The sequence below is a fragment of the Lipotes vexillifer genome, unplaced genomic scaffold (assembly GCF_000442215.2).
Source record: "Lipotes vexillifer unplaced genomic scaffold, Lipotes_vexillifer_v1.1 scaffold75, whole genome shotgun sequence".
Classification (NCBI taxonomy): Eukaryota; Metazoa; Chordata; class Mammalia; order Artiodactyla; family Lipotidae; genus Lipotes; species Lipotes vexillifer.
Window position 1 is genome coordinate 2,111,510 of NW_006771517.1, and position 12,432 is coordinate 2,123,941.

The 12,432-nt window shown below is 45.0% G+C and overlaps 1 protein-coding gene and 1 non-coding gene across 5 annotated transcripts in view; both read left to right on the top strand.

Moving 5' to 3' along the window:
• Positions 1-3,040, top strand: part of BCL2L1 (BCL2 like 1) — a 52,605-nt gene extending 49,565 nt beyond the window's left edge. For all 4 annotated transcript variants that reach the window (XM_007446871.1, XM_007446872.1, XM_007446873.1 and 1 more), the window contains exon 3: positions 1,384-3,040. In XM_007446871.1, coding sequence (XP_007446933.1) covers positions 1,384-1,521 — 138 coding nt within the window. In that variant the 3' untranslated portion in view covers positions 1,522-3,040. The remainder of the gene's footprint in view (positions 1-1,383) is intronic.
• A 6,159-nt stretch (positions 3,041-9,199) lies between these two features.
• TRNAG-CCC (transfer RNA glycine (anticodon CCC)) lies at positions 9,200-9,272 on the top strand. Its single transcript has one exon. It is a non-coding gene; the product is annotated as a tRNA-Gly (tRNA).
• Positions 9,273-12,432: the final 3,160 nt, after the last annotated feature.

Below are 12,432 nucleotides of genomic sequence, written 5' to 3' on the forward strand. Positions count from 1 at the left end.
AATAAATGTTACGGATTCTTTGAGTCAGGGTGGCAGCTCAGTGCGCATGGCCCTCTGCTAGGTACCAGAGACATGAACAGACATGACGCTGGCTTTCTAAGTGCAAGGGAAAGCTGTTTGTGTGCCACGATCTGACCTACGTTTTAAAAAATCTTCTTGGCGTGGAGTTAGGGGATGTCATCGAGACTAGAAGTAGGGCCCAGCAGATATCACAGTGAGCAAACTGGCCGGTGGGACCTGGGGCCAACCAGAAATTGCAGGTGCTGTCTGAGGGAGCCGCCTGGTGGCTCAGCCAGTCGGGCCCAGGTAGAAGTGTGGGCCCATGTTGTGATTTCTTGGTGGAGAGGCAAGAACACAGTCTCTGGAACCAGCCAGTGATCTGTTCCCTCTCAAGGCACACAAAGCACACTGATTTCTAGGCACCAGGCACCAGGTTTGGATTCTGGTTCCACCACAGAGTTCAGTGACCTGATCAAGTCCCTCAGTGCTCAGAGGCCAGGCTTCCTGGTCTGTCAGTGGGGAGAGACAGCATTGCTGAGAGGATTAAAGGACAGATAGGGTGCGAAGCACACTCATTAAAGAGCGCTCCAAGCTCCCCTTCCCTGCTCCACAGGCTGACTCCACCCCAGGCCGGGTCATTTAACCCACTGCCCCTCCTTCCCTGTATCACGTGCTTCCCTCCTGACTAGCTTCAGGGAGAGGGCTATTGCTCACCTCCTCCTGGGCCCAGGGTCACACCCCCTGGGGTGGGGGACAGGGCCTCATAGACCCCATCCCAGTCCTGCATTGTTGTTGCCCTCTCTACTCTGCCCTGCTCTGCCCACCCATCAGCCTGCCCTGGTCAGAGGCTCCCTCCAGATCTGCTCTGCTCCTGAATCACTCTGGGAATTTAGCCCTGGCTCTTTTCTCTCCCTCCCTCCCTCTGTTGCCGCAGTGGAAAGGCTGAGGCCTGGTGGTTCTGCACCACCCTTGGGCTCAACTCCAGGCTCCAGGAGGCTTCCAGAGCACACGTGGTCTAGCTGTCGCTCACCCCTGCACGCTCATCTCCCTTCTTCTCTCCACCCTGCTCCAGGCCCTTGACGTCCTGCAGCTCCCTGACCCCCTGCCTGTCTCTTCGCAGCTCGGGTTCTGAAGTACTGCTTCCTAGCTGCCCCCCCCTCTCTCTGCACCTGTTTTCTCAGCAACAAAACGGGCTGGCTGTCCCCAACTGAGGGTCAGGAAGAAGGGCAGCCCTTGACCCTTTATCTGGCCCAGAGTGGGCATGGACGGCTACAGTTTTTCATTTCACCAAGGCCATCGCATGCAGATGGTCCCCCTTTGTCCCAGCCACGTTACTGTTGAGGACTCGAACAGCATGTTCCCTTCTCTTCTGTCTCCCTGCAGGACACTTTCGTGGAACTCTACGGGAACAATGCAGCAGCCGAGAGCCGGAAGGGCCAGGAGCGCTTCAACCGCTGGTTCCTGACGGGCATGACTGTGGCTGGCGTGGTTCTGCTGGGCTCGCTCTTCAGTCGGAAATGACCAGACACTGACCACCCACTCACCCGCCCACCGCCATCCTGCCCTCACCACAGCCCTCCGTCCAGCCACCGTCGCCACCAGGGAGAACCACTACATGCAGCCCACGGCCACCCACACGTCACAGGGTTGGGCCTAGACCTGGTCCCCTCATTTAGTTTTCTAGAATTTACCATGCTTCTGTGAAAGCCGCCTTCCCCGACACCTCAGTTCTCCCAGCCTCAAAACCCACAGAATTTCCCCAGAATCTGCCCCGTGGAAGCTGACAGGTTTGGGGGGATTGTGACTGGGGGCTGCAGAGCCCTGCCTGATTGGTGGAACCCCTTGCCCCCTTAGCCTCACTGAGGATGCTTTCCTGCCAGGGAGCTGGAAAATTTTCTGACCCTTTTCCCCAGAAAGAGAGACTAGATTGCCTTCATTTTGATGTTTGTGGCCTCAGAATTGATCATTTCCTGTCTCTCCCTCCTCCCGGACCTGGGCTCCCCTTCCATTTATCCCCACCCTCCAAGGGCCGCTTAGGGGCCACTTCTGACTAATTAGGGATTCAGGCTGCTTGGGATAAAGAAACAAGGACCAGGACCCCCTCCCCACCTCTGGCCTGGCCAAAGTCCCTACCCTCAATCCCAGTGTCCTCTAGAGGCCTCTGGCTAGAGGCCAGCCCCACCTGGGATGGGGGAGCTGTAGCTGCAGGAAGCACCCCATGCCAAAGCTTGGGTGGCCCTTGCAGTTGAGCACCACCCCAGTTCCCTTCCCCTTCACCGGCTCCCATGACCACGACTGAGGGACCGACTGGGCCCAAGATAGGTGCCCCAGAGCTGTTTATGGCCTCAGCTCCCTCGCTTCCTGCAAGGAAATCGTCCTGTGGCACCTTTGCCTTGGGCTGCTGCCCATGGGGTTCAGGGGCCTCCACCCAGAGGTGAGGGGGAGCCACGGGGAACAGCTGTGGGAGCCCTGGGGTCTTCCCTACCTCAGGCAGGAAGGGCAGGAAAGAGAGCCTTGTGCGTGGGGTGGAGGTAGGGCTGGCTGGAGGGGCCAGTCCTGCCTGGCCTGATCGATTTGTGCCCCACCCCCGTTCAGCCTGGGCAGCCGGGCTGCCAAGGTCAGGGTGGCCTGGCCAGGAGCTCTTCAGGCCTCCTTCTCTCCTCTGCTCCACCCATGGCCTGTCTCATCCCTGGGGGTCCTGGCCTAGCCCTGGCCACCCTGGGCTCTCTGCTGTACATATTTGAGACTAATTTTTATTCCTTGTGAAGATGATATACTATTTTTGTTAAGCGTGTCTGTATTTATGTGTGAGGAGCTGCTGGCTTGCTGTGCGTGTGCACGTGGAGAGCTGGTGCCCGGAGATTGAACGGCCTGATGCTCCCTCCCCTGCCCTGGTCCGGGGAAGCCAGCCGGGGGTCCTGGCTCCTGAGGGGCACCTGTCCCTCCCCCAACCCCCACCCCACACTTGTTCCAGCTCTTTGAAATAGTCTGTGTGAAAGTGAAAGTGCAGTTCAGTAATAAACTGTGTTGACTTGGTGAACAAAGGGCCTGGGCTCTTTGCGTGCTCTGGGACAGGGAAAGGAGGGGATGCTTGGCTGGCAGAGGGGCTTCAGGAGAGCTGGGTACCGGTGCTGGCTCTGCTGCTCTCCGGGAAGGACCTTGGACAAGTCTCTTCCTCTGGGCCTGAATTTCTCCACCTGTACACTGGGTTTTTATTGAGCACCTGCTGTGTGCTGGGCATTGGGGCTGTGTATTAACAGGACAGACACAGTCCTAGCCCTCAGGAGCTGACATTCTAGTGGGAGAAACAGTCAAATGGCCACTTGGCAAGTGTTTACTGAGCCCTGCTCTGTGCAGGCACAGTCCTAGGCACGGGGGATCCTGCAGGGAACAAAGCCCTTGCCTTTATGGAGCTTCCATTCTGGTCGGGGAGACAGCCAGACGAATACAAGGATGGCCGGCTGTTGCAGGGCAAAAGTGGAAACAGGATGACCCTGAGGAAGCATGGCAAGACATGAAGGACGTAGTGAGGAAGGAGGTAAGAAGGGGTCAGACTTGAGATAACATTTTAAAGATAATCCCACAAGATCAGCTGATGTATTGGAGAGAGCTCTAGGAAGAAAGAGGAACCAAGGGTGATTTTGAGGTTTTGAAATAATGATATTATTATAATCACAAAATGAAGCACACATCTGAGGCCAGTGCAACACAAGAGGCTCATAGTGAGTGCTCTACCAGCATTTAATACGGAACCTGAGCCTGTCTGGGAGTCAGGGAGGGCTCCCTGGAGGAAGTGGTATCAGAGCCAGGGCCTGAAGAATCTATAAGAGCTATCCAAAAGAAGCAGGAAGGCAAGAAGAGTGGTCCTGGTGAAGAAGAAGCAAATGCACAGGATGAGCAAGAGTTTTCTCCGGGTTGAAGAAAAGTTGGTGTGTCTGGGGGCTCCTGGGTCAATATGATGCCAGACAGGTGGGATGAGGGGACTGTACTTGGTCCTGAGGGCAGTGAGAGCCAGAGAGAGGTTGCCAGGGAGTGCTACACCACTTAGAGCCCCCAAAGCACCCTCTGGCTGCTATGTGAAGAAGGTTCTGGAGGGGGAGCAGAGTGGAGAAGCCATGGTTTGGTTAACGCTCCAGTTCTGAGAGTGGGCAGGCCAGGGGTGTATCCTGGGTCGCCATTCCTGGTCTTTGGGCAAGTTACTTAGCCTCTCTATGCCCTAGCTTTCCCATCTATGAAACGGGTAGGATAGCAGTACCCATCTCAAGTGATTGTGGTTAAAATTGAATAAGATAACCTAACGAAGACTGGAAGTTGAGGGGGGAGGCATCGATGACCCCGCCATCAAGCGGACCCCCAAGAGGAAGAAGGAGGTGCTCCTCACGGAGCTCCACGTGGCTGTAGCCGGAGGTCGGGGAAGGGCCTGGGAAAGGGAGCAGGACTCCAGAGGCGGGAGCTCCGGCCGGGGGGCGGGCCTGGAGGCGGGGGACCTGCCTCGGGTCCCTGCCCGCTTCCAGGAGCGAGCTTGACTGCCCCCTGGTGGCCGGGGGCTGCCAGCTGAAAGCCGCTTTCACCCCAGATGCCCTTGCGCGTGCCCATGACCACTGTCTCCCGCCTGACCAGCTTTCCGTGGCGTCCTCCATCCTCTGTCCTGCTCACCAGAAGGACGTCTACACTACCACCCCTTGGGTACCGGATTCACAGCTTGCCACGGCTCTCTCAGGGCTCAAGGTCACCATTCTCCAAAGCCTCCAGGCTCCCGCCACTTATAGGCCCACGACGCTGGCCCCCATCCCTTACCCTAGCCACTCAAGTCCCCTCCCCAGTTTCTTGATATCCTTCCAGAAACGTCTTTTCACATAATACATAAATATAAATATATTCTGATCCTTTTATTTTTTTCAAAAATGGTAACAGATACACTGTGCCTTGCTTTTCCCACCTAAATAGTGTATCTTATAGAAGTTTCCATGTTCATACATGAATCTCCCACTGTTGTGCAGCTTCAACAGTTAACTCATGGCAGATTCATTCTTTTTTCTAGCCATGTAATATTCCACATTTTTTTAACTAGACCTTGAACTCGGTGATTCCAACCTTAAACATGCCATGGCACACACATAAAGTATTGGAAATGCACACTGAGGAAAAGCTGGAAGTGGTTTTGGACTGTCTATATGGGTCCTGGAGAAAAATTCATTCCATTTCTATATATTTTTATGATGAGAGATGAAATACAACATATTTCATCAGATATGAAGAATTAACTTTGATTAATATATCTAAATACACTATTTAAATTTTTTTCCTTGAGACACTTGATCTTGTTCCTATGAACACAACTTTTTTATATGAGGTTTTATGACCAAAATGGTTTACACAGTTCCTGATCAAAGTTTATTAACAATGATCTCTTCAAATTCTTGGTAGTCAGCATTGACAAGACTTTGTAACCTCAAGTGGGTGACAAAAGAAAATGTTAAGCCATTCCAGAACTTACAGTTGAAATTATATTTTAATGTTTTAATAGTTTTTCCCTTTCTTTAATTGACAAATACAGTGTTGTAATCAAGTGGATTTTGAATCCAAATGAACTTTTTCATTTTGGGTATTTTAAAATAATTGTGAGTTCCAGAACACAGGAAATGACCTAGAGCTTTCAAACTCTTTTTTTTGGAGAAAATTATATAACTTATTAAAACGGAGCAAGGCTGTATAACGCAAAGGAAGAGAGGGGAGGCAGGAAGGCAAGGAAAGGAAAGCGCATTCTAGGCCAATTTACTTATGAACATGCAAAGCTGAAGTTCTAAGTATAATATTAACAAATGGAATCTAACAACATATTAAAAGAATAATAGTTCATGACCTAGTAGGGTTTATTCCAGGTAAACAAGATTGACTCAATATAGGAAATCTTTCGATGTAATTCATTGTACCGTAACATTCACAAAGAAAATCCTTACGGTATTTCAGTAGATGTTAAAATAGTATTTTGTACTATTTATGTACCTATTTATGACTTTTCAAAAATCTTTTAGCAAGCCAAGGGTTTAAAGTTAGCTTTCACCCTTCTGAATTCCATAAAAGTTTAAGATAATGAGTGTGTGCATTGCTTGTGCAATTTTTAAAAATTAACAAGTTTTTCAGGAAAATCAGCAACTTATATCATGATCAAATTCATTACATAATATCCAGCTCTCCATTTTTCTATCTCCACCATCACAGCCTTTGTCATGAGGTTAAAAAAAAAAAAAAAACCCAAGAACTTTTTCTTAATATATAGACAATAATAGAAACAAACATATATGATCCCTACAAGTTTGTCCTCTTTGATGTTTAATAAATATCCATGCACTAATGTTAGAATTCAGGGCATATGGAGTATTAATTCCCTCCTAAATTATATGGAGTATAATTCCCTCCTAAATTATTATCCCATTTCAGTAGGCTCACACATGGATAATTAGCTTGAATAATTTCATGATAAAGAACCTTGCGAATTCTTATGACTTTAAATGGTCTTACTACAGAATTTTAAGAAGTCAGTCTTAAAGTTTGAGGAAGTCAATGTTAAAACACTAAGGTACCCAGAATAGGGACATAAAGAAAACGGTCTTCTAAGAATAAAATTTTAAAATATATAACATAATGTAGTAGCCTGGCCTGCTACATTTGTCTTACACGTTTTACATGGTTTGTAAATTTGTTACTGAGTGGGAAATGACCAGTGCCCGCATCAGCTTGGCTTAAGTTGCACTGGTGTGAAAAATACTCCCCCCAAACCCCAACCCCCTACACCCCACCAAGCAAAACAACTGTGTCCTGTCCAATTGCACTGTAAAAACAATAACAATAAACAAAAACAATGATAAGGCCCTTATCTGCAAACTATTTATGTGGTGAGGCATCCCCCAGCAGCTAGTTGGCCATCCCTTTTAGGAACATCAATCTCTCCTAGGCTTTGTGCCAAGCTCCCTGGGCACCTGGAAAGCAAACTCCTCCAGTGGCTCCATGGACTTTGTGGAGGGTCCTCGTGGAGGGTGGGTGGCCCTCCTAGATGGATGGCCACATGCTGTGCAGGTGATCACTGCAGTTAGGTGTCCAGGAAGGAAGATCCCAAACTTGGCCATGCTTAGCTCATCCTGGTGGAACAGTGGGGGCCGCAGGAGAGACAGGCTGTGTAGTGGTTAGTAGCTGGACTCTGAAACCAGACTTCCAGGGCTAGCTGGGTGCCCTGGGACAAGTGACTTAACCTCTCTGTGCCTGAGTTTTTTCACCTGTAGAATGGGAATGATAACTATACCTACCTGATGGGTGGTTATGCAGATTTAATGCTAATTTTATGCTTGTAAAGTGCTTAAGAAGGGTTTCTGGCACCATAAATATTATACAAACTTCATCAGTCTGTGCTGTCAGACCTCCCACCCCTCACCACCAGTGCTCTGGGGATGCCTGAGGTGGCTAGTCTGGGGGCTAATTCTAACCTTATTATGGATAACCCCCAAACGCAAAGCCTAAAGTAAGGATTCAGGTATAAGTAGTTTAAAAGGTGATCCCAGGGTAGTGGGGACAGTGAGTCAGGGAAGGACAGGAAGTCAACAGAGGATGCAATGATGAGTAACCTGCCAACTCAGACAATGGGGCTCCTTCCCAGGGGATCCTTGAAAGACCCGTGGAACATTCTAGGGGAAAGAACACGAGGTATTTATACACTAACTCCCATCCCTCATCAGCTGAGGGCTGCTCCTAGGTCATTTCTCCTCAGTATTTGGCACTTCCTTCCTGCCAAGCATAAACCTATGGTCAAGGAGGCACAGGCACCTGTTTCTAGAGTGAGAACTGTCCACCAAAGCTGCACCTGACCTTCGAGGGTGTTCTGAAGGCACATGGTGGGGGTACCACCACATCTACCACAACTTATGAAACTTAGTAGCATATCAGTTGGGAAATTCTGCTTGAGGGAGGAACAATTGGCGGTTAGCCACTTTCGCTAATCCAAACAATATGCAATAAACAACCTCACTGATCCATCATTTTGCACACGCATGTGTGTATCCACAGGATATTCGTAGAAGTAGAATTGCTGGGCCATTTGTCATTTGGAAGGGGACGCCCCAAACCGGAATCCTGTGAAACTGCCTGTCTCCTGCACACTTGCCAACATCCATGTTAACACTCTTTGACCTCTGACAATATGGCTGATGAAAAAATAGTATCCCATACTTTAAAATTTCATTTTCAAACCTCTAATTGAGGTTGGCATCTTTCAATAAGTTGAAAGCCGTCTGTACCCCTAATAAGCTAATGAATCTACACAATGACCAATGAAGGCTGCCAATGGCACACAAGGACAGTGAGGCAGCATGTGCCTCCTGGCAAAAGAACACCCATGAAATACTCTTGCCAGGGAGGGATAAACTGGGAGATTGGGATTGACATATACACACTACTAAATATAAAATAAATAACTAATAATAACCTACTGTATAGCATATGTGGGAACTCTAGAAGATCCCACATGAAAATGTCCACACACTTGGAAACTAAACAACATAATTCTAAATAACTCATTGGTCAAAGAGGAAGTCTCAAGGGAAATTAAAAAAATACATTGAACTAAATGAAATGAAAATACAAGATATTAAAATTTGTGGGACAGAGTTAAAACAGTGCCAAGTGGGAAATTTAGACAATAAGTGTATACATCACAAAAGAGAAAAATTCTCAACTCATTAATCTAAGTTCTCACCTCAAGATGTAGAGAAAGAAGAGCAAAGTAAATTCAAAGCAAACAGAAAGAAGGAAATAATAAAGATAAAAGCAGAAATCAGTGAAATTTGAAGACATGAAGAAATAAAGAACTCTGATAAAGACAACTACATAGGTAATATAAAAGTAGTATTAATGTATTTTTGGTTTGTAACTCTATTTCCTACATGATTTAAAACACAAATGCATAAAAAATTAGAAACCTATGTTTTCAGGGCACACAATGTATAAAGATACAATTTTTGACAAATATAAAGGGAGAGGTACAGAGCTGTATAGGAGAAATTTTTATGTTATTGAAGCTAAGCTGGTAACAATTCAAACTAGGTAGTTATAAATTTAAGATGTTAATTGTAATTAACTGTAACCATTAAGAAAATATCTTAAAAATATACACAAAAGGAAATGAGAAGAAATAGAGGACTTTGGGACCTCCCTGGTGGTCCAGTGGTTAAGACTCTGCACTCCCAATGCAGGGGGCCCGGGTTCAATCCCTGGTCGGGGAACCATGCCACAACTAAGAGCCTGCATGCCACAACTGAAAAGATCCCACATGCCGCAACAAAGATCCCACGTGCCGCAACTAAGACCCAGCGCAGCCAAATAAATAAATATTAAAAAAAAAAAGAAAAGAAATAGAGGACTTAAGCAAACTACAAACCAATTAGACTTAACAAACATCTATAGGACACTTTACCAGCAACAGCAGAATACACATTCTTTAGTGCATATGAAATTTTCTCCAGGATATTTATATTTATATTTATATTTATATTTTATATTTATATGTTAGATCGCAAATCAAGTCTCTATAAATTTAAAGGATTGAAATAATATAAATGCATCTTCTCTGACCACAGTGAAATAAAACTAGAAATCATAACAGAAGGAAAATTGGAAAATATACAAATACGTGGAAATTAAACAACACACTGTTAAATAACCAATTAGTCAAAGAAGAAATCACAAAGGAAATTAGAAAATACTCAGAGACAGATGAAACATAACACACCAAAACTTATGGGATGCAGTAAAATCAGTGCTCACAGGGAAATTTATAGCAATAAATGCAACTTTGATGAATGGACCAATTTCTTGAAAAGTACAACCTACTAAAAAAAAAAAAAAAAAAGTACAACCTACTGCAACTTACCCAAACTGAAATAGATAATTTGATAGCCTTTTAAAAGCTAAGATAATTGAATTTGCAATATAAAAATTACCCTACCCCACCCCCAAATCTCCAGGCCCAGATGATTTCACTGGAGAATTCTACCAAATGGTTAAAGAAAAAGTAACACTATTTCTAGATAATATTTTCCAGAAAATAGACGGAAGGGAATTACCCTGATACCAAAACCAGACAAAGATTCAGATGACCACCTGCAATCTAGATTTAAGATTGATCCACATTCCAAGAAAATTCAAATAAATAAAAATGTTTGAGAAATCAGGGAAATCTGAATACATATTTGATATTAAGGAAATATTAAGATTTTTTATGTCTAGTCATAGTATTTTGGTTATGTATATTAAAACAGTCCTTATTGACATACTGAAATATTTATGAATGAAATGATATAATGCCTGGGGTTTATTAAAATAATTCAGGGGCAGGGGTGGGAACATGAGGACCATGTGCAGATAATTGTGGACTCCTGGGAGACACATGGAGGTTTATTAAACTATTCTTTTTTGTGTGTTTGAACTTTTCCTTAAGAACTGTTTAGGGCATTTCTATTCTTTTTCTGTAATCTCCCTGGTCATGACTTTTGTTTCCTTTCTACTGCATTCTTGTTTTTTTCTTTCTGATTTCTTAGATGGGTTTAAAAAAACCTTTTTTTAAAGGAAATCAGCCCTTTATCTGTCATACAGATAAATACTTTTTAGTTCCTCATTTGTCTCCTGAGTTTCTTTCTCATTTTTTACAGAAAATTTCAATATTACAGGATAATTTGACCCAAATGTTTTGACCTCGTATATGTGTTTACCCCAAGACTATTTTGACAATGAGTTTTGAATTCAATTATTTTTATCAGAATTACACTAATCCAATACATCAAGAAAGAGTTTTCTTGGGCAAGCTGAATGAAACAAATTTAATCCCTCCATCAGTTATTTTATGACCAAAGTTAAATTCTTTCTAATGTTTCCCACTTTAATTTTACGAAATTATTTTTTCATGAAAATCACTTAGTTTCATGGGGTAAATGCCACCATGAAGATTTAATTCTTCTCTCAGTCATTTTTAGTCTATATCTGATTTCACCAGTTTCCTGCCATTGTGCATTGTCTACTATGTCCATTACTTTTAATTGGTCCAATTTTTTCAGGTCACATTTGATTATCTAAATGTCAAAATTTTATTCCCTGTTTGAATTTTAGCCAATATCTAATTTAACATGTCAGTTTTCGTTTCTGTCAACTTGATTTTGTGTTGGTTATTTCTATACATCTGTGGTAGTTTGTATTATTATTATTTTTTTATTTTATTTTATTTTTTTGCGGTACGCGGGCCTCTCACTGTTGTGGCCTCTCCCGTTGCGGAGCACGGGCTCTGGACGCGCAGGCTCAGCGGCCATGGCTCATGGGCCCAGCCGCTCCGCGGCATGTGGGATCTTCCCGGACCGGGGCACGAACCCGTATCCCCTGCATTGGCAGGCGGACTCAACCACTGCGCCACCAGGCAAGCCCAGTTTGTATTATTTGCTCACAGTTCTGCCTTCCCTCCTCACGCTCTCCACATACCCTCTACTGGAGGACATTTCTCTACTCATCGATGTTGAACTTGACTGTGGATGGCAGTCTATATTTTCCAGAGATGACCACAATGTACTTCCCATCTCACATTCATGTCTCAACATTTAAAAAAAAATTTTATTGATGTATAATTGACTTACAATGTAGTGTTAATTTCTGCTGTACAGCAAAGTAACTCAGTTATATATATATATATATATATATATATATATATATATATATATATTTTTTTTCATATTCTTTTCCATTCTGGTTTATCACAGGATATTGAATATAGTTCCCTGTGCTGTACAGTAGGACCTTGTTGTTTCATTCATCTCACATCTTACATTGACCTTGATGTCTTCCCATCAAGTAGGGGAGGTCTCTGTCCTCTCCCTCTTGAACCTGAGTGGATCTCTGTGAGAGCCTTGAGCAACAGGGTTCAGAAGTGATGTGTCTTCTGCGGCTAGATCATAAAAATACAATACACTTCCCCCTTGCTCTCTTGGAACCCACCCACCATGCTTTGAGGGAGCCCAAACTAGCCCACACAGAGAGAACACCTGGGGAATATGCCACAAAGAGGAGTGCTGGTTGACGGCTCCAACTGAGGTCCCAGCTGACAGCCAATGTTAACCACCAGATGTGTAAGTGAAAACACCTCCAGAAGATTCTGGCCACAGCCTTGAGTGTTTCCAGCTGGCAGCCCAGACAGTCTAGAGCAGAGGCAAGCAGTTCCCAGTGTGCCCTGCCTAAATTCCTGAACTACAGAATCAGTGAGCATAAGGAAATGGCTGTTTCATGCCTTTAAGTTTTAAGGGGGGGTTGTAATGTAGCAGTTGTAACCAGAGCACCACAGGACTTGCTTTGACTGGTGGAATGCGGTGCTGGTTCTGTGTGTGGCTCTGAGCCTGGGCTTTCAGA